Source organism: Chlorocebus sabaeus, chromosome 25, assembly GCF_047675955.1.
Source record: "Chlorocebus sabaeus isolate Y175 chromosome 25, mChlSab1.0.hap1, whole genome shotgun sequence".
Lineage (NCBI taxonomy): Eukaryota > Metazoa > Chordata > Mammalia > Primates > Cercopithecidae > Chlorocebus > Chlorocebus sabaeus.
This window is the reverse complement of record NC_132928.1, coordinates 81,154,510-81,177,970: the sequence shown is the minus strand read 5'-3', so window position 1 is coordinate 81,177,970 and position 23,461 is coordinate 81,154,510. Positions and strand designations below refer to the sequence as shown.

At 37.9% G+C, this 23,461-nt stretch overlaps 1 protein-coding gene across 14 annotated transcripts in view; it reads right to left on the bottom strand.

The window, feature by feature from the left end:
* SDCCAG8 (SHH signaling and ciliogenesis regulator SDCCAG8) overlaps positions 1-23,461 on the bottom strand; it is a 246,249-nt gene that overhangs the window by 221,187 nt on the left and 1,601 nt on the right. For 3 of the 14 annotated variants that reach the window (XM_073011881.1, XM_073011883.1, XM_073011884.1), the window contains exons 1-4: positions 12,680-12,968; positions 12,421-12,586; positions 11,612-11,694; positions 7,926-8,039 (exon numbers count right to left, since the gene is read on the bottom strand). In XM_073011881.1, the coding sequence (XP_072867982.1) occupies positions 7,926-8,039; positions 11,612-11,694; positions 12,421-12,586; positions 12,680-12,757 (441 nt within the window). In that variant the 5' untranslated portion in view covers positions 12,758-12,968. Of the gene's footprint in view, positions 1-7,925; positions 8,040-11,611; positions 11,695-12,420; positions 12,587-12,679; positions 13,050-23,461 lie in introns of those variants that run through there. The other 11 variants (XM_007989963.3, XM_007989969.3, XM_037986195.2 and 8 more) reach the window with 8 other exon arrangements.

Here is a 23,461-nt window from a genome sequence, read left to right as displayed (position 1 = left end):
GCCACTGCACTTGAGCCTGGGTGACAGTACGACTCTGTCTCTAAATAAATAAATAAATAAATAAATAAATAAAATAATTATGGTTTGTATGCTAAGGTCTCTAATAGAGAAAATAGACTATATGCAAGAACAGCAGAGTAATATAAGTGGAGAGATGGAAACTCTATGAAAAAGATGAAAAGAAAATGCTCAAAATAAAAAAACTATTAACAGATATGAAGAATGCCTTTGAAAGGCTCATCAATAGATTGGCCGTAGCTGAGGAATGCATTAGTAAACTTTAAGAATTGTGAATAAGAATTTCCAAAAAAGAAATGCAATAAGGAAAAAAACTGAAGACAGAAAAATTATACGAGAACTACAGTACAATTACAAATGGAGTAAGAAATACATACATACAACAGGAACACAAAAAAGGGAAGAAAGGAAAAGAAGAAATATTTCAGTCAATAATGACTGAAAAATTTCCTGAATTAATGACAGGCACCAAACCACAGATCTAGGAAGCTCACAGAACACCAAGCAGGATAAATACCACCACAAAATACACTGAAGAATATCATATTCATACTGCAGAAAATCAAAGACAAAGAGAAAAATCTTAAAATAAGCCAAAGTAAACAAACAAACAAACAAAACCCCAAAATCAGGCTGGGCGCGGTGGTTCATGCCTGTATTCCCAGCATACAGGGAATGTATGCCTTGGGAGGCCGAGGCAGGCAGATCACATGAGGGTCAGGAGTTCAAGACCAGCCTGGCTAACATTGTGAAACCCTGTCTCTACTAAAAATACAAAAATTAGCCAGGCATGGTGGTGGGCACCTGTAATCCCAGCTATTCAGGAGGCTGAGGCATGAGAATTGCTTGAACTGAGGAGGCTGAGACTGCAGCGAGCCAAGACCTCGCCACTATACTCCAGCCTGTGTGACAAAGCGAGACTCAGTCTCAAATAATAATAATAATAAAACAAAAATCAAACAAACAAAAAAACAAAAATCTTACCTATAAAGAAGGAAGGATAAGAATTACCTGGGAATACTTTTCAGAAGCCATGCAAACAGGAAGAGAATAAAATGAATCTAATATTTAAAGTGTTAAAAAAAAAAAAAAAAAAAAAACCCACCAACCTAGAATTCTGGATTCAGCAAGATTAACCTTCAAAAGAGAAAGAAAACTATTTTCTTAGACCAACAAGAATTGATGGAATTTATTGCTAGCATATATGCTTCGCAAGAAATGTTAAAAAAGTTCTTCAGAAAGGAGAAAAGATAAGGTGAGAAACTGCCATCTACATAAAGAAAAAAAGTATTAAAGAAGGAGTAAGTGGATAGAAAATATTTTCTTATTAATTTATTTGACAGATGACACTTCGTGTTCAACATCATAATTGCAATAGTGTTTGTAGTAATTGTAGTTTATGGATAACTGAAATTAATGACAGATATTATAAAGGATGAGAGAGGGCTTGGGAATTCTATCATAAGGAATTTGTACTATTCAAGAAGTGGCACAGGGTTACTTGAAAGTAAAGTTAGTTATAAATATTTACTGCAAACTCTAAGGCAACCAGTAAAGAAAAAAAAAGACGAAGTAGTATAGTTGATCAACTGATATGTTAAGACAGGAGAAAAATGCAATCATACAAAAATTAGCTGGTTGTGGTGGCTCACGCCTGTAGTCCTAGCTACTAGGAAGGCTGAGGCACAAGAACTGATTGAACCCAGGAGGCAGAGGTTGCAGTGGGCCAAGATGGTGTCACTGCACTGCAGTCTGGGCAACTGAGAGAGACTCTGTCTCCAAATATAAAAAATAATATGCAATCATATAAAATGCTCAATCAAAGTTACAGAAGGGACAGGTGCAGTGGCTCACACCTGGTAAGTGCAGCACTTTGGAAGGCTGAGGTGGGAAGATCACTTGAGGCCAGGAGTTTGACACCAGCCTGGGCAACACAGTGAGACTCCATCTCTGCAAAAAACATAAAAATTAGCCAGCCATAGTGGCGCAATTCTGTAGTCCAAGCTACTCGGCAGGGAGGAGGTGGGAGGACTGCTTGAGCCCAAGAGTTCTAGGCTGTAGTGAGCTTTGATTACATCACTGCCTAGGTAACAGGGCAAGGCTCTATCTCTTTAAAAAAAAAAAAAAAAAAAAGCCAGAGAAGACAGAAAAAGAGTGAAAATTTTTTAAAGAAACAAAAAATAAAGACAATGAAAATAGTAGTAACAAATATGTTATACATTGATCCAATCATAACAATAATCTCTTTAAATATAATGGTCTGAATATACCAAGTAAAAGATAGAGACTGTCAGAGTGGTTAAAAAAAGAAGAACAACAAACTATATGTTGTCTACAAGAAGCCTATAATAGCTGGGCAAGGTGGCTCACATCTGTAATCCCATTACTTGGGAGGCTGAGGTTGGAGGATCCCTTGAGCCCAGGAGTTCAAGACCAGCCTGAGCAATATAGTGAGACCTCATCTCTAACCAAAAAAAAAAAAAAACCTCAAAACAAAAAAAGAAGCCAACTATAAATACAAAGACACAGATAGATTAAAAATAAATGAATGAAAAAAATATCATGTTAACACTAATCAATAGAAAGTTGGAGTAGCAATATTAATTTTAGACAAAGCAGATTTCAGACCAATGAAAATGATCAGGGATACAGAGGTACATTACATAATGATAAAGAGGTCAATTCACCAAGAAGATGTAACAAGTCTTAATGCATATGTGCTTAATAAAAGGGTATCAAAATGTATGAGGCAAAGGAAAACAGATGAATCCACTATTACAGTTGGAAATTTCAACATCCCCTGTCAGAAATGATAAAAATCACAAAGGACACAATTGAAATGAACACCAGCATCAATCAACTGGATCTAACTGACATGTACAGACTACTTCATTCAAAAACAGCAGTACACACGTTTTCTTCAGGCTCACACAGAACATTCACCCAGGCAGACTACAATGTACAACCCTTCACAAATTTAAAGGAATCGGAAAGTATGCAGTCAGACAACAATGGAATTAAACCAGAAATCAGTAACAGAACGACAGCTGGGAAACTCCCCAAATACCTGACGATGACACAACACCCTTCTAAATGACACACATGAATCCAAGACGTATCAAAATCCATTTAGAAATATTTTCAACTAAGTAAAAATTAAAATACAACTGATAAAAAGCTATGTACTTATTAAAAGGATGCAGCAAAAGGAGTGCAAAAAAATTAGAAAAGAAGAAAGACTTCAAATAAATAATCTAAGCTTCTACTTTAGAAGTTGGAAAACCAACAGCAAATTAATTCCAGAGTAAGCAGAAAAGAACATATAGTAAAAATCAGAGTGAAAAAATGAAATTAAAAATAGAAAATCACTAGAGAAAAACAACAAAATCAAAAGTTGGGTCTTTGAAAAGATGAATAAAATTGATAAGACTCTATACAAGTTAACTAAGAAAAAAAAAAGAGAAAATACCAATTAGATTCTATCATATACTAAGATCAGAAGTGAAAACGGGGCTATCACTACTGATCCCATGAACATTAAAAGGATAATAAAGAAATGTTTAAAAAACAGGATAACAAAGAAATACTATGAACAACTCCATGATCATGAATTTAGTCACCTAGATGAAACGCACCAATTCTTTATAAGACACAATCCATGAAAACTCACAGAGGGAAGAATAGATAATCTGAATAAACCTATATTTATCAAGAAAATTAAATCAACAATTAGCAACCTTTCAAAACAGAAAGCACCAGGTCCAGATAAGTTCACTAGTGAATTGTACCAAATATTTAAGAAAGAAATTATACCAATTATCTATAACATATTTCATAAAATTCAAGAGGAAGTATTTGCTAACTTATTTTATGAGGCCAGCATTAACCTAATACCCGAACCAAGTGAAAACAAGTGGAAAATTACAGATCAATATCTCTAATGAATGTAGATGAAAAAATCCTCAACAAAATACTGACAAATCAAATCCAACAATGTAAAAAAGAATTCTACACCAGGATAAAGTAAGATTTATTCTAATTACACAACATTGGTTCGACATTTGAGGATCAGTTAATGTCACATCAACAATGTAGAGAAGAAAATTCATAATTTTAACCGTAGATGCAGGAAAAGCATTTGACAAAATGCGGCAGCCATCTATGATAAACACAGATGGTCCCTCACTTGCGATGGTTTGACTTATGATTTTTTTGACTTTATTATGCTGCAAAAGCAATATGCATTCAGTAGAAACCATAATTCAAGTTTCAAATTTTGATATTTTCCCAAGCTAGCAATATGCAGTATAATATTCTCTCATGATGCTGGGCAGCAGCAGTGGCAGTGAGCTGTAGCTCCAAGTTAGCCGTGCAATCACAGGCGTAAACAACCAATATTCTATAGTATATTAAATGCATTTTCAACTTACAACGAGTTTATCAGGACACAATCCCATTGTAAGTCGAGAGGCATCTATACTCTCAGTAACTAGGAATAGAGGGAAATACTCTGAACTTGATAAAGAACATCTACAAATAACCTTAGCTAACATATTTTATGGTAACAAAGTAGTTTCCCACTAAGATCAAGAACAAGGCAAAGATGGCCCCTCTCACAACCATTCAACATCATTCCAAAAGTCTTAGCTAATGCAATAAGACAAATAAAAAAATAAAATCTGGCTGGGCACATTTGCTAAAGCCTATAATCTCAACACCTTGGGAAGCCTACGCAGGAGGACTGTTTGAGCCCAGGAATTCAAGACCAGTCTGGGCAACATGATGAGACCTCAACTCTACAAAAAGTAATAATAATAAAACAATAGCCAAGCATGATGGTGTGCATCTGGGGAGGATGCACAGCCACCAGGGAGGCTGGGGTAGGAGGATCACTTGAGCCCAGGATGTCAAGGCTACAGTGAGCCATGATCATCCCACTGCACTCCAGCCTGTACAACAGAGCAAGACCCTATCTCAAAACAATTAATTAAGAAAAATGAATGAAAAATGTAAAAAACACAAAATCTAAACATATTGGAAAGGAGAAAATAACACTGTCTTTGTTTGCAGATAATATGCTTGTTGATGAGGAAAATCCCAAAGAATCAATAAAAATGCTGGAACTAATAAGTGACTTATACCAAGGTTGCAGAATACAAGGTCAATACACAAAGTCAATTGTTTTCTTCTATATTAGCAATAAATCATTGGAATTTGAAATTAAATACATAATACCATTTACACTAAAAAATAAAATAGGTAGCTGGGCACAGTTCCTCATGCCTTTAATCCCAGCACTTTGGGAGGCCGAGGTGGGTGGATCATGAGGTCAGGAGTTCGAGACCAACCTGGCCAACATAGTGAAACCCCACCTCTACTAAAAATACAAAAATTAGCCAGGTGTGGTGGCACATGCCTATAGTCCCAGCTACTCGGGAGGCTGAGGCAGAAGAATTGTTTGAACCCAGGAGGCAGAGGTTGTAGTGAGTCGAGACTGCACCATTGCACTCCAGCCTGGATGACAGAGCGAGACTGTGTCTCAAAAATAAAATAAAATAAAATAAAATAGGTATAAATCTCACAAAATTTGTAGAAGATCTATTTGAGGAAAACCATAACACTGATTAAAGTAATCAAAGAAGATCTAAGTAAATAGAGATATTCCATGTTCATGGATAGGAATATTCAATAGTATCAAAATGCCAGTTATTCCCAACTTGATCAATAGATCCAACACAATTCCAATCCAAATCCTATTTTGTGGATATCAACAAACTGATTCTAAAGTTTACAGGGAGACAAAAAAGTCCCAGAATACTCATCACAATATTGAAGAAGAACAAAATTGGAGTCCTGATATTACCCAACTTCAAGACTTAATATAAAGCTACAGTAATCAAGATAGAGTGATACTGGCAAAAGAATTGACAAGTAAATCAATGGAACAGGATAGCCCAGAAATAGATCCCAAAATATGGACAACTGTCCTTCAAACATGATCTAAATGTAAAATAAACAATTATAAAATACCTAGAAGAAGAAAGGAGAAAATACAGTGAACTTTGATTTGGTAATAAATTTTTAAATGCAAAGTTAAAAGTACAATCTATGAAAGAAAAAATTGGTAAGTTAAACTTCATTAAAATTAAAAATTTCTGCTCATTCAAAGACACTGTTAAGAGAAGTAAATGCCAAGTCAAAGACTGGGAGAAAATACTTGAAAAAAACATATCTGATAAAGGATTGACATCCAAAATACAACAAGAATTGTTAAAACTCAACAATAAGGAAACGAACAACCTTATTTTAAAAATGGGTGAACGACCTGAACAGACACCTCACTCAAAGATGTGATATAGGTGGAATACTGGCACATGAAAAGATGCTCAGCGTCATTTGTGATCAGGAAATTGAAACTAAAACAGCAATGAAGTTCCACTACACATCTATTAGAACAGCTAAACTCTAAAACACTGACAACACCAAATGCTAATGAGGATATGGAGAACAATGAGACCTCTTGGACACAGGAAGGGGAACATCACACACCGGGGCCTGTTGTGGGGTGGGGGGTGAGGGGAGGGATAGCATTAGGAGATACACCTAATGTAAATGACGAGTTAATGGGTGCAGCACACCAACATGGCACATGTATACATATGTAACAAACCTGCACATTGTGCACATGTACCCTAGAGCATAAAGTATAATTTTAAAAATTGAAAAAAAAAAGACCGGTTCAAGATCTCTCTCTCCCATAAAAACATTCCCAAAGACATTAGCTTTTCCTAACTTTCTTCTCTTATTATAATTATAGCTTATACCAAGAAGTAAAGGCCTATACTATATTCTCTAATGTACTGCTTATGGTGTTAATAGGGAAAAGTTCTGTCTTCTCAAGTAGATGGTAAATACATTCTGCTTTGTATCTTTCAAGTTTTATCCACAACATCTTAGGGATTAATAGAGCCTTGTTAATGAAATGGTTCCTAGGATATTATTTCAGCTTTACTGGTAATCCAAGACCACCTGTATATTAATGACTGTGTCCTCCAAGAACAAACAGGAAATTACATGTTAAGATCAGAAATTCCCTGGTAAAATCAGGACAGTGAAACATCTAAAGCCTCCTTAAGTTACATACTGGCCTTGCATCATCTTAAAATGTCAACAATATAATACATAATATCATATACTATATATAAAAACATGATACAAGAGATATCAGTAATTCCTATAAAAATATTGTACAATCTAATACACTGAAACTAGAAAGAAAGAGGGAGAGAAAGAAAAGAAGTAAAACACGACATACTTTGGAGACATTAAAAGGCTCTATTAGCATTAATGACATTAGTAAACTGCACACAGTTGAGCATATAACCCTCTAGTGTCACAAGCTATATATGATGTGTTTGGTTTCTTGATCACTACTGTCAGTACCCTATGAACCATTCTCATTCAAAGTCAAAGTAAGAGCCCTAATACTGACAGTGGAGAAGAACTGGTCTTGCCAGTTTAGAATCCCTGATTATTGTACCCCTGCCCCAATAGGTTGACAAGTGTGGGAGAATGATTGCTATTTGTATTCCAAAGCATTTGCCATTTGCTGGGTTACAGAAAGTGGGGTGAGAAGGAAAACTTCTGAAATATGAGAGCATATTATGAAATCATTAGACATAGTAATGAACTACTGCGAAATCAAGCAATCAGAAATGGTATGGTCAAGAGCATCATTCCCAAGTCTGACAAGCTCTTGTGACACATCAGTCTCTCAATCATGTAAGAATAGCAATTGTCAATGCATTGCTACAAACATGAAGATTTATAGTAGCAAATTTGTATACAATGTATAGTTAATATAAGCTTTAATTTATTTAGTTTTAAATTCTTAATGAGAAACTTACCTTGCAGAACGTAACTTCTGCCTCTAAATGATGAATATACTGAGACTGGTCATTAATAATAGGAACAAGGTTGTGCATAGTAGGCATATTGGTTTCCTCATGTTCTAATGACCTCTATGACAAAAATAAATAAATAAATACATACATACATACATAATTTTTAAGAAGCAAAATTAAGCATGTTTGGATTTAGCAAGGAATCAGTTGTTACCTTCTCCACACTCAATTGTGCACTGATGTGATATAAACATAGAATTGATCACAATGTAGCTTACAGTCTTGATATAGTTTGGATGCTTATCCCCCACAAACCTCATGTTGAAATGCAGCTCCCAGCATTGGAGGTGGGGCCTGGTGGGAGGTGTTTAGGTCATGATTGAATGGATGAATACCTCGGTGCTGGTGCTATCCTCATGATAATGAGTTCTTGCTCTGAGTTTTGGTGAGATCTGGTTGTTTAAAACAATGTGACACCTCTCCTCACTTCTTGCTCTGGCTCTCACCACATGAAATGCCTGTTCCCCTTCCACCTTCCACCATGACTGAAAGTTTCCTGAGGCCCTCACCAGAATGAGATGCCAGTCCCACACTTCCCATACAGCCTGCAGAATCCTGAGGCCCTCACCAGAATGAGATGCCAGTCCCACACTTCCTATACAGCCTGCAGAACCATGAGCTGATTAAACCTCTTTTTCAAATATATGACCCAGCCTCAGGTATTTATCTATAGCAACACGAGAATGGACTAACACAAATACTTGCTTCTCTATCCTATAAATTCCACAAATACACAAGATTCACGGACGTGAATATCATTTTGTTTTTTAAGATGGATGGTGAAAGTGGTTATAAAAAGCACATATAGTGAATGGAAAAATGCTGGGGTAGCAGTAGTATAACTGGCTTGGAATGAACTATTTTAACAAATTGGAAAAACAACATTCCATTCAGTAATGCTGAGATACAAGGGACAACTCTCTCCAAGAAACTGCCACGGAAGAGGATTTGCTAGCTAAAACTGCAGCAGCTCCGTGAGGGAGAGATTCTTTAGGAACTCTTTGATGCCAAGCCTGTGTCAATGCGATAAAATTCCATCTCAAAAAGGATACATTAGCAAAACATAGTTTTCGATTTTTGACTCTAGTATTGAAGGCAATTCAAGTGTACGCTGTTCTGGAGCACAGAACCTCCAAGAGTAGAGTCCTGAAGTAGTTTTACTACTTTTTTCGTTGAGGGGTCCAACGAAGAGATTTCAAAACAAACACTAATGTTATTTTAGCTCTGTAGCATTCCTGGAACTTACTGCTAATGTATATCTTACCTTATCTTAAAGTGACTGTGATACAGTTTGTAAAATCATATACACATCACATGATTTTTTTTTAAAAGGATGAGGAAATCAGGAAAAGGGAAAACAAGGGTCACCCAGTTAAACAAACCCAGAGGAAAGCTTGAAATGAGACACAGTGTCTGTTTCTCAGCTGTTCTCTTTCTCAGCACAGCAGAAATTTTAAACGATAACCAAGCACCAGCTACCATGGCAGAATAAAATAAAATAGAGCTCTGCTTTTTGGTGTATTGAAGATATTTAAAAACCAAAGTAACTCTAACTAAATGAATCATCTGTCATGAGTAGAAATCAAACAATTAGAATCATCCTTCATTAACAGAAATAGGTTCACAAGGTAAGCAAATATAAATTACTACTATGAGTATACAGCAGGAAGTCAATGTGAAAAATAAAAAGCTCAGGCTAATATTGTATGAAACACGTTCACCTGAAATCATTTGTGTCTACTTTAAAGGGCTTTAGTTTGGATATCTACATTTTAAGACAGTAAGTAATAACTTCTTTTCCATCTCAAGAGTGCCTCAGTTTTACTCTCAATATATGCATGTATTTCTAATACGTTATACTGGCTATGAAAGTGCATTCTAAGGGTATAATCTTAAAAAGCTAATTATTACTATTATGGTTTATAATTATTACATGTAGGCTATATACATTTAGAGTCTAAGTTCCGTTCTTTTACACAGCTCCATATAAATAGACTTGTATATTTTAAAGTGTACTCTGTATCTACTAAATTGATTCTCTTAATGAAGGTCTTCCAGCCTGCCTGGATTCAATAAGCTCCATAATATCACTTGCTCAGGCTTTAAAAAACGAATAAGCATGTCTGAGGATTCAACAGAAAAAGCAACTGCATCTAGGTAGACTTAAAAGCATTCCACCAGTGTGTGCTTAAGAGCATGCTAGAAACCAGACGTCAATAGTAATAAATTCATTAAATAATGAGATATTTTATTAAAAGTATAAAATCTATATCTATAAATACTGAATATGCATATGAAGTACATTTCTCTAAAGTTGGAATTAAGCTTAAAAGTTTGTGTCAGCCTGGAATGAAGTGCTCTTATGGGAGTGATATTCTGACATTTCAGTGGTGAAGAAAAGAAAGTAACATGTCTCCACACTTTCCAGCATATAGGCACTGTATTGAACTATAAAACACATTGAAAATGTGAGGTTGCTGCTCTGACATGTTATGTTTGTGTAACACTTCATAGGTTTCTAAAGAATTTTAAGTATGTAATCTTATCTCGTTATTCCAAAAACTCCGTGAGACAGGCACTATATCCTAAAGAGTATGTGATAGACCTTAGATAGAACTAAGCCCTTGACTATTATTTTGGCCACTTAAATCTGGTTCAGAGTTCTTTCACTCATATCTATCTCAGCCTTTAGCATATAAAATGCTTTAATCAGGAATAATATACTCTGTCAAAGCAATAAAAAACAGCCTCAGAAGAAATACAGCACGACTTCTTATATATCATACAATTTTATAACCATATATTTTAACATATAGAAGAACATTACATATTAAAACATATTATTTTGAGGCTGGGTGCGGTGGCTCATGCCTGTAATCCCAGTACTTTGGAAGGCCAAGGCAGGTGGATTACCTGAGGTTCAGAGTTTGAGACCAGCCTAGCCAATACGGTGAAACCCCATCTCTACTAAAAATACAAAAAATTAGCCTGGTGTGGTAGTGCACATCTGTAATCCCAACTACTAGGGAGGCTGAGGCAGGAGAATCAGTTGAACCGGGGAGGCAGAGGTTGTAGTGAGCCAAGATCATGCCACTGTACTCCAGCCTGAGCGACAGAATGAGACTCCATCTCAAAAAAAATTAATTAATTAAAAACAAAATGTACTATTTTGACATTCAAAATTTTAAAATATTACAAAGGCGGGCTACAATTATAATTAAGTAACTTCTAAAAATGATGGATGATAGATATGGCCCTCTAAAAAAGAAATTACTAAAATCATTAGTTTATCTTTTACATATATTCTCCTTTGACTTATCTAATTTATATTAATTTATTATATATTTATATATTTGTATTACATATTTTGCTAACAGTTGCAAAATAAATTCTCCAAACTATTCCCTTGCTCCCAGTTTCCAAGTGAATAGTAAATTAAAAAATCAAGATTCCCTCTGCCATGGAAATCTATTTTTTCAGCCAAAATCATCAGAGGGAAAAGAATTACTTTTAATGTTTTTCACTATTAGCATGCCATGCTTAAATTTTTTCTGCAACATGTACTACAAAATGACACAGTACAGTAAAACATAGGAATGCTTTGTCAAGTTGGAAAAGCTGATACTTACCAAAGAGGACATTTTTCTTCTTGATGGAGATACTTCACTTTCCTTATCTGCTTGTCGGCGCAACAAATCTTTGAGCTGATTAACTATAGAGCAAAAGCAGAGGGTTTATTAACCTTATTTGAGATCCATGGTTTCTTACCACCCATCCATCTTTCCAACTAATAAAAATTGCTGAAATATATATTATGCATCAAGAATTCTGCCATCAACTGGGGATACAAAGACCAACGTCAGAAAAAAAAAAAAAAAAGAATTTCTACCCCTTAAGTGCTAAGAATCTAGCAATGAAGAGAGAGACACTGATATAAAATAAGTTTGTATGTAGACCTAGAGCTGTGCACTGTGCTACAAGAAGAGGAAGCACCTAATTGTGCTTGTTTTCACAGAGGAGATAACACTGCAAGGACGAACAGGAAGGAGTTCACCAAGTAGAAAAGGATAAGAAAAATTCCAATTAGAAGGCACTGCACATGTCAAAGCATAAAAGCATAGCGAGGAGGTCATTATAACTAGAATATGAGTTGTGAGATGGATGATTAACATGAGAAGTACACAAAGATGAGCCAAAGAGGCAGGTTGGAGCTATCTTAGGAAAACACTGTTATTTTGTAACTAAGAATTTCGGACTTTCGCCTATAGGCATTGGGAAGTCAAACAAAAAAAGATTAAGCAAGGGAATTAAATTATCTGATTTGTGTTTCAGGAATAACATCATAGCAGCAGAACGAAGAATGAAAGGACTTATTATTCTATGGAGTTTAAAAAATTCACTATGCATCATTCAGGCTAGGATCGACTTTCATACTCACCAGCATGGCTCTGTTGTAATTCGGGCCAGGCTGTCCTGGCATCCTCATTTCCCACACTGGTGCTAAAAGAAAGATTTGGTGCATCTTCTCCAATAGTGACATCACCTTCTTTCAGGGCACATTTCAGTTGGTGAATGCTTCTACTGGCACGTTCTGCAAGAACAACCTGATGAAAGTTAGGACCAATGAAATCTGGGTGACCAAATGGACACTTGCTCAAGAAGGCAGTTTTTAAAGGTGAAATCATTATTTCTCGTACTTTATGGAAAAAACGCAGAGTTCTGTTTCTAGCTTGCTGAGGGATGTGCCAGAGATGGTGAGAGAAGATTAACTTCATGGTGTAGAGGTAGGACTTGATGATCTCTAAGGTCCCTATCACTGTCACAGTTGATTTCACTACATATAGCACCACCAGCAAGGAGTATTAAATGACAGAACTCTTCCCACCAGCTCCCATTAAACAATAACTTGCTAAGGGAAGTGCTCTCCTTCCCCTCATGCTTGACTCCTCTACCAACCTGGAGACAGAGGAGGACGGGAGGAGCAGTGGGGATGTGGGAAGAGCCAGCAAGAGGGACTGCATCACACCCAGTCCCAACCTAGGGAAGCCTCATTGTCCCTGGGGACAGGAAATTCCTCCCCCACCAAGAAACATCCACATGTCTGGCTTAGTTTTGATCAAAATTTGCATAGCTGAAATGCTTATAGTGGCAGCCCCGGTAGTACAGCTCTTCCGATATACTGCTGGCTAACCACACCTCACAGATTCTTGGTTAGTGCAACTGACCACCCCTAGAACACACAAAAACTGTCTAAAATGAAGCATTTTTAAGGTATATTACTGTGATAGTTCATCTCTAAAAATAGCCTCCAAGGGGTTGCAGTGAGCCGAGATCACACCACTGCACTCCAGCCTGGCAATAGAGCGAGACTGTTTCAAAAAAAAAAATAGCCTCCAAGGAACCCAGCCTCATTCCCTTGTTGTCTTCTGATCTGAAACTGATGGGGCCTGTAATCTGCATTAACCAATAAAATGCAATAAAAGTCACACCATGTCAGACCCAGGCCTCGTCTTTAAAAGGACTGGCAGCTCCTGCTTCCTCTTGGAATGTTTGCTTTTGGGAGCCCTAGGCCGCCATGTAAGATACCTGGCTACCCTGCTGGAGAGACCTGGGAAGAGCATACATGGAGAGGAAACGAGAGGCCCTGAGACCCCGTGAAGAAAGAGAAAAGCCCTCCCCGCACACACCCCGCTGCCCCCACTCCAACTGCCCAGTCCTCCAGAGGACTCTAGCACCAGAGGCCCTCTAACTGCAATGGCATGAAAGAGACCTGATTCATTACCAATCATGCATGAAAATATATTCATAAACATCTATTCTGTAGGACCTTGAAAAGTAGTTTACATTTTCTCCAAGTGCATTGATTTCAAAGTTTGGAACAGAAACAAAAGCAATGTTAGTACTTAATAGAAAAAAAAAATCTCCATGTTACACAATATCTAATACAGTTTCTTTACTTACAGCAACTCATTTTCTACTTTGATAAAAGAAAACATGTATCTCAGGTCAGCGTTCGACAATGAAATTCTATTACTCAACTACACAAGAGACAGAGTTAATTTATCACCATATTTTTCTCCATACCAATCCTATGTCCACACAGATCTTTCTTTGAAATGAATTTGGTGCTGATTACTAATGAAGACTGGCCTCCTCTGACTCATCACGAGTTTAAGGAAGTTCAGATAAGACACATTCCTGGTTTTGGGAATATATGAAACCGTGACAGTTTTACAATAACTTAGTATTAGAAAATAGAGTAGAAAAGAGATTTGGTCATGGAAAAGGAAAATGAAGTGTTACATGATAAGCAATTCAGTTCATGTAGCTTCAGATTTATGCCCTCAAATCCACAAATAAAACACTTATCTTCATTGAATCTATTAGAAAGGACAGAGATATTTTAACTAACATAAAAATGTATTCCAGGTAAAAGTATTGTGCTGTTGGTGATTACGGAAGAAACAGGAGTATGGCATGACCATGAGGAAGCAAAAAAAAAAACAAGGAACTATGCAACCATGAAGCGAATGCTTAGTCTCAGAGATCGGAGGCTTAAAGAAAAGGACAGAGTAAAACCTAAAGAGAAAGAAAAGAAGGATCCCAGCACGTTAAAGGAAAGAGAAGTTCCCCAACACCCTTCCTACTTATTTTTCCAATATAACACACAGCTGGGCCCACCTTACCACATCCTTGTTGATACCAACTTCATCAACTTTTCCACAAAAGTCAAATGGACTTAGTGCAGTCAATGATGGACTGTCTGTATGCCAAGTGTATCCCTTGGATAACTGATTGTGTAATGGCTGAAATTGAGAAATTGGGGCAGAAGTATCGAGTGGCTCTAAGGATCGCCAAGGATCCAAGATTTGAACGATTACCACAAACACACAAAGGAACCTATGCACATGACTGCCTAGTACAGAGAGTAACTCAGCCTAAGTGTGTAAGTGTTACATTGTACCCACAGTTCACTGGGACTTTTTTTTTCTTCTTCTTGAGAGGGAGTTTCACTCTTGCTGCCCAGGCTGGAGTGCAGTGGCGCAATCTCGGCTCACTGCAACCTCCACCTCTCAGGTTCAAGTGATTCTCCTGCCTCAGCCTCCCGAGTACCTGGGATTACAGGCACCTGTCACCACACCCAGCTAATTTTGCATTTTTTTGGTAGAGATGGGGTTTCTCCATGTTGGTCAGGCTGATCTCAAACTCCCAACCTCAGGTGATCCGCCCGTCTCAGCCTCCAAAAGTGTTGGGATTACAGGCATAAGCCACCGCGCCTGGTGACCGGGACCTTAAAAAGAAGAATCCATAATATTCCTGGAATTCCTATTATGTATATTTCCTTTCTTTTTTTTTTTTTTTGAGAGGGAGTCTCACTGTTGTCCCCAGGCTGGAGTGATCTTGGCTCACTGTAACCTCCGCCTCCCAGGTTCAAGCGATTTTCCTGCGTTAGCCTCCAGAGTAGCTGGGATTACAGGCACGCACCACCACACCCAGCTAATTTTTGTATTTTTAGCAGAGACAGGGTTTCACCGTGTTGGCCATGCTGGTCTTGAATTCCTGACCTCAGGTTATCCACCCACCCTGGCCTCCCAAAGTGCTGGGATTATAAGAGTGAGCCACTGTGCCCAGCCTAGGGCAGCATTTTAAGGGCACTTTTCATTCCTTTTCTAATATTCTTGTTTAATCTTTTAGAATTTATAACATTCAAAGACTACATGTTAAATTGTACTATGAACACAATATTATGTGAAATAATGAGCTATTGAATTCAACAACTATCCCAAAGAAAAGTGATACAAAAGGCTTTAAGGTTTGTTTGTTTGCAACTACTGACTTCAGAGGTACTAGAGACAGAGAGGAAAAGCAGGAATTTGCAAGAACTGTGCCCTAAAACTAAAACTACAGAGTTGACATTTCAAAGTCATTTCAGCGCTACATTTCAAAACACGCTAAGTGCTTTTCAAATATATAACAAAGCAACAGAATTATATACTGTAACAGATAAACCCAGTTAATCTGAAGAAGAAGAACACTCAGATGATTTAGGACAGATGAAAATCCCATGGCTCTTCAACTGGAGCCATTGCAACTGAAGCCCCCATAACCCTTACTAAGAGCCCTACTCCCCAGATGCAGTTATCTGCTCCGTACATTTAAGGAAACCAGATTAGACAGAAGGTTCCAGTTATCGTTTCCTATCCAATTGCTAATGGGACACAGTTTTATCTGTTTCTAACCAAGAGAGAGAACACGCTCATTTCCTCTTCTCTCCTGAGAGGAGAGTAAGGGTATTTCACGATGAATGCATCCTGATTTCTTTTCCCCAGCACCAACCAGGAACTGACTATAAACTTAACTATGACTACAGACACCAGCAGGACCCCGAGTCCTACAGATCACATGAACGTAAGTGCAAGTAAATAATATTTCTGCTAATGCACTATCCAAACATCAATCAGTACAATGAGCACTTAAACGGTACCTGAGCTAATGGCTGCTGGCTAATTTCAGTCTGTCTTGTCCATTTTCTTTTCTTTTTTTTTTTTTTTTTTTTTGAGACAGAGTTTCACTCTTGTTGCCCAGGCTGGAGTGCAATGGCGCGATCTCGGCTCACTGCAACCTCCGCCTCCCAGGTTCAATGGATTCTCCTGCCTCAGACTCCCAAGTAGCTGGGATTACAGGCATGCACCACCACACCGGGGTAATTTTGTATTTCTGGTAGAGACAGGGTTTCTCCATGTTGGTCAGGCTGGTCTCAAACTCCTGACCTCAGGTGATCCGTCTGCCTCAGCTTCCCAAAGTGCTGGGATTACAGATGTGAGCCACCCTGCCTGGCCTGTCTTGTCCATTTTCTTAGTAGAGTTTCCCTACTTCCTATGTTCTAACTCTTAGTTCACCATTAGGCCTCTCTTCATCAAGATGTTTTTGAACAAAATGCAAGTACATTTCAGTCTAGGAAGAATCACCACTTATATATACACTGTGAATTATTAATTTCTTCATTCTCCATCTGTCCTGGGGGATGTGAAAGAGAATTGCCCTGGTGACAGGGAGGGGGGACCACTCCCTGCGAAGCGCCCAGCTGTCTCTGAGAAAATATGCAATGAACTATTCCTCCCTAGGCCGAGACACGAGATGCACTGCAGCTCCCAGTACAAGCTTAGATTAGGGCAGACACGCAGAAAAATGAAACCACAGTGAGATAAGAAATACATATGTCTGTCCACACTTGACTGGGCCTCAGCCTAGTTCAGAAGATTGCTGTCACTGCTTATGAAGGAACCAACAGGTAGCACTACCAAGATATAAACAGCAGAAGCAAAAAATCAGACAAAGCCAACTTTGTGAAAGGCAATTACAACTGTGAAAGAGATTACAAGTACTATGTAGAATATTTTTTTGTTTAAATCTCAAAGAAAATACTATCCTAAGACTCTGATATCTGAAAATATGCTAAAGTGCTTGGTGCCAGGAGTAAAAGATAATCTGATAAAGAATGTAAACATCTTAAGAAAGCAACATCTGGAAGATCATTAAAGATATATGGGTGGTGGCAAATCCAGGAGATTGGCTATATGCATTCTGAGGGATACACCTGGTATTTCTTTGGCACCAACGGGGAGGACTGATGCACCTGTCACTTTCCACTGATAAAAGAAGTAAACCTAGCTAGGCTGGCAAAGAACATAGGTAAAATCACCAGCAAATACAATCTGTATATCCTTACTTGTAATTACTGTAAAGTAGGATTCTTGCAGAGCAAGGTCTACGAGCAAAACCTGTACTTCTAGATCATGATTTCTCAACCTCAGCACTATTGACATTTTGGACCTGATAATTCTCTGTTGGAAGGGGCTGTGTTGTGTCAGTTTAATAGCATCCCTGGCTTCTGCCTACCAGAGGCCAGCAGCACTCATTTCTACCCCCAATTGTGACAATAAAAAAAAAAATCAATAAAACGAGATCAATTAAACAAGACAGTTTTCAAGTCAATGAAACAAGATCAATAAAACAAGAGTTTTCAGTGTTGAGGGGAGACTTGCTATCACACTGACCACATTACTACATTGTAAGTGTTGCCGCCTCTTGATGGAAAATGAGTGTGACAGTGAGCTATTCTGCCACAGGAGTGCTGGTAGGGAGGACACAGCCTGAGACCGGCAGTGCCGCGATGGGACACATCTGATCCAGTGTCAGGAATAGATGTTATATCCATCAGAAGCTAGAGCTCAGAATTCATATTTAGCTTAATTTTGTTTCAGGGCCTAAAAGCAATATTTGCCCTCAGGCCATCCCTTTAAGTATCCAGTGGGCTTTTTTGAAGTTCCGCCATCATCAAGGTTGCTTTAGGCAGTGCACAAGGGCACTTCTAGCTGCCTTGTCTACTTTTGGACTCTGAGAAGAGTTACCATCAGGTAAAACGGTGAAAACCTTAGCACAAACTGGCAATATCTTGGGATGTCTTTAAACATCCCAAGAGAGAATATTATTACTCCCCATATCTCAACAGTTTGAAAAAAACTTACCCTATTCCTATTTCTGACAAAGAACATGCAAAAGTACCCTTATAATCTCCTAACACTGAAACATATCTTTGATTTAGATTATTCCAGGGATAACTATTTACTTGTAGAACATTCCTTTCTTTTCTGGTTGCTAAATCCTGTCTTTTGTCAATTTTATCTCATCAGTAGTAGGAAAGAAAACTTGAGATTGTACTTTTAAGTTCTAGTAAAATAAAAGATCATAAAGTTAAAAGTACTAAGAAAAGCCACATGAGGCCAGGTACAATGGCTCATGCCTGTAATCCCAGCACTTTGGGAGGCCAAGACAGGTGGATCACTTGAGGCCAGGAGTTTGAGACCAGCCTGGGCAACATGGTAAAACCCTGTGTCTACTAAAAATGAAAAAAATTAGCCAGGCATGGTGGTGGCACCTGTAATCACAGCTACTTGGGAGGCTGAGGCAGGAGAATCGCTTGAACTCAGGAGGCCGAAGTTGCAGTGAACCAAGATCACGTCACTGCACTCCAGCCTGGGCAACAGAATAAGACCCTGTCTCAAAAGAAAAAAAAAGCCGGGCACCGTGGCTCATGCCTATAATCCCAGCACTTTGGGAGGCCAAGGCAGGTGGATCACCTGAGGTTGGAAGCTTCGAGACCAGCCTGACCAACATGGAGAAACCCCATCTCTACTAAAAATACAAAATTAGCCGAGCGTGTTGGCACGTGCCTGTAACCCAGCTACTGGGGAGGCTAAGGCAGGAGAATCACTTGAAACCGGGAGGTGGAGGTTGTGGTAAGCCGAGATTAAAAAAAAAAAGAGAGAGAAAAGCCACATGAGTATATAAAACAAAAAATGAATATGTGTAATTTGAATTTTATTGGCAAAAAACCCCTCATGTTTATGTGTATATATTCATATATAGTGTTTATGGCAAACAATATTTAAAAATCCAGAAAACATGTGAGAAAAACAAAAAAGAAGAAAAAAGAAATACAAGTTTTTTGAGAAAACACGAACATTTATTTGAGTTACACACATTTTCTTAAGACAGCCAGATGATATCACTGCTGGCGAATACACTGACCAAATTGTCGGCCAGTAAGACTAACACAGCCCTTCTACAATTGTGAGCCACTTTGCAGGATTTGGATAGATGTGCTAATTATATACAAGAAAAACATAGAAAGTCAACCTTATCTTTGGTTTTCTTGAACTACATCAATTCATAAAGATAAAGCCCATCCCCGAGATTGTATATTCTCTTCCATATTCATCCGCTCACTTTCTGTGTACCTGGTTCAACTCCTTACTCTCATTTCCATAAGATAAAACATAGCCCTTATCATTCATCTGATCCAACCAAGTGCTGAAGGGAGGAACATTAATGATCAAAGCGTCAGAGAGTGGTGTCTAAAGGGGAGTCAGGCTCTGTGTGTGTTTCGCTTGGCTTCCTTCTTGGAAGAAAAGAGGGAGGAAAAGAGGGAAAAAGAGAGAAGGAAAAAAAAAGGAAGCAAAGAGGGAGGGAGCAAGAAAGAAACTGAAATGTTTTGAGAAAAAGCAAAAATTGCCCAATTTGGCCATAAGCCTCATCATTTCTCTAATGTCTTGCACTGACTTCATCATACCTTTTGATCATTTGCTTGGCACCTAAAGGCAATAATTCTCACATCCAGTCCAAACTTTTCATTTTACAGATGAGGAAATGGGAATCCAAGAACAGTTGCTTTCACTTGCCTAAGGTTACACAGATGGTTGTCAGCAAAGCAAAAGTAAGTTCAGTGACCTGGCTCCTAGTTCCACATCCTCTCCTCTGACTCCACCACACTCTTGCCGTAAGTTTATCTAAAGGCTGAAACACCAAAATGTTGAAAGGGTAAAACCAAAACGCAAAATGTATATAAAAAATTATGAGTTCCTGTCATACAAGAAGTCTGTTTCATTTTTCCTTATACTCACCCAACCAAAGGTGGCTAGGAATTAGGCGAATAGGTGAGTCATGTATATAGGTGGTGTTGATAAAACTGTTACCTATTCCCAATGCTGTAGCAAGAGATGAGACATGATTCCGCTATTAAGGCTAGGATACTGCATTTCTAGCAATTTTTCTCCTTTCACTCAAGTGTGCAGTACTTAAAATAGAGCCTGGATTGCCTGTGATTGTGGCTTTTTTCACTCCTTCTGGGCTCTGAAATAGTTTACTTCATACCTCTTGGCTTTATACAATGATGTATTGAATTTAGAGAAGGGGCATGTGCTATCTTGCCCACTTACAAATGTAGTTCTCGGCCATTCTGTGGGTGTTGAATTACAACTACCCATAGAGTAAATGAACACCTAACCATACTGCCAAGAGACCTCCCAAATCACTCCCACTTCTAGATTAAATTCTGTGGTTCCCAGGATACCCAGTATATATCCACTTTTAACCACACTGGAAACTTTCAGACCATTTACGATGTAGGAATAATACAACAGATACGTGCGGGCAACAAAGCCTTCCGGTTTTTCTGCCAGAACTCTCATTTTGAAGAAGTATTACTAAATGTCTCTAATTTCTTGTAAAGGGGCATAGGCGACCCAAAGCAAGAGATATCTTTAGAGAACTCAAAGAGCAAATCACTGAAAAGTGTTAAGGGAATGGATGAAAGGTGAACATGGAGCTGCCCCAAGATCATCAGGGTCAAAATGAGGCAAGGATCTCATTTTAAAAGCAAGAAAGTAAATGCTGACTCAGTTTTCACATTACAACTTCAAATTCTTGATATACCATAATAGTACCAAAATTAAAGAAATAAGGAAAAGATCCTTTTTTTTTTTTTTTTTTTTTTGAGATAGAGTTTCACTCTTGTTGCCCAGGCTGGAGTGCAGTGGCGCAACCTCCGCCCACCGCAACCTCCGCCTCCCAGGTTCAAGCGATTCTACTGCCTCAGCCTCCCGAATAGCTGGGACTACAGGCGCCTGCCACCACACCCGGCTAATTTTGCATTTTTAGTAGAGACAGGGTTTCTCCATATTGCTCAGGCTCGTCTCGAATTCCGGACATCAGGTGATCCACCCGCCTCAGCCCCCCAAAGTGCTGGGATTACAGGCGTGAGCCACCGCGCCCGACCTCATTTTAAAAACAAGAAAGTAAACGCTGACTCAGTTTTCACATTAGAACTTCAAATTATTGATATGCCATAATAGTACCAACATTAAAGAAATAAGGAAAAGATTTTTTAAAATGGAAGTACGATCACGGAAAATAGGAAAAGCATTTTGCATTTTTATGCAGCTACTTCCTAGCTGAATATCAAATGAAGGGATATTAGTAGTGACTACATGTGCAGTTACTTACAAGCCAGAGGAATAACAGGTGAGGAAAGACCAGACTGTTTATTAGGTTTCCATTAATCATAAACTATGCAAGGCATTTTGGGGAAGTAATGGTGGGTACACAAAACCAAACAAACCAACAAAACCAAAACAAATTAAGGCACAGAACTTTAAACTGCATTTTATCTTACTACATAGTAATACAATTCTTAAATTATTAGGCACACTCAAAATAAGGAATTTCCACATAACTCCAGCATTGTTTATTAAGAAACAGAATATTTTACTTTAAAGGGAATTATCGGTTGGCCGCGGTGGCTCACGCCTGTAATCCCAGACTTTGGGAGGCTATAGTGGGCAGATCACTTGAGGTCAGGAGTTCCAGAGCAGCCTGACCAACATGGCGAAACCCAGTCTCTACTAAAAATACAAAAATTAGCCAGGCATGGTGGTGCATGCCCGTAATCCCAGCTACTTGGGAGGCTGAGGCAGGAGAGTTGCTTGAACCCAAAAGGCAGAGGCTGCAGTGAGCCAAGATGGCACCACTGTACTCCAGTCTGGATGACAGAGCGAGACTCCATCTCTAAATAAATAAATAAATAAATAAATAAATAAATAAATGACATTATACTACTCAAAAACGGCAATTTATATTTGTGAAGAACTTCTGACTGTACTTAAGTTCAGGGTTAATTCTGTTTTGTTTCCTTCCAGAAGCTGTTATACAAGCTAACATACAAAAATAAAAGTGCTACTAAATAAATGATATGTCCTGAAAAGCCCATAAACATTTCAGGTTACATTTCTCGATTCACTGTTAAAATTACGACTATGTATTTTTTAAAAGTTGTTCAACTTTTTCTATCCCTTGTATTCGCTCCTGGTGAAACGTTTCCACTACCTTATATTGTTATCACACTAAATTTAAATTTTATTTCAAACTAATTTTAAAATGTATTATCCTTGAATGAAAACTCTTCATTCTGTAATTATTGAAAGCAGTACCACTAGTATTAAACATATTACTATAACATTAATTTAAAAGGAACCCCTTTACTGCGTTAAAATGCCTAATGTTAAATAGCCTCCAACAATTATATAAAGACTTAAAATAAGGTCAAAGGAAGAGAAGCATCAGGAAAAACTTTCAATGAAAACAAAAAATGTTTGCCAATCTTAAAAATTAAAATTACTCATATCATTGTGCACAGTATTTTTCTTGCTTCCAAATGAAAAGTTACAAGTGTTTATTTTGTATCTAACAGCTCTTGAAACATCAGTAGCTTGAGGAAGGTGTTCATTAAAACCAGTTTTTTTACTCCTGCAGTTTGAATACTGAGGATGTTGACAGTTTGTAACACAATTGACAGATGTAACAATGCATAGTAACCCTTATAAAATCTACAGTCATGGAAAGATAAACTTTCTAATACTGAAAAACCTTCACTTTGCTCTAAGTAACAAGTATAAATAATAACTAACATTTAATGAGTGCTTGTCTAGTAAGCAGTGATGTTTACCCTTATTTTCTATCATAGTAATCTATAATTTTTTGTTGTCTTTCTCCCCAAGTAATCTAGAAGCTCCATGGGGATAGGAACTTTGTCTTGTTCCTTACTGCCTGCCTAGCACCTGGTATGCTTAACACATAGTAGG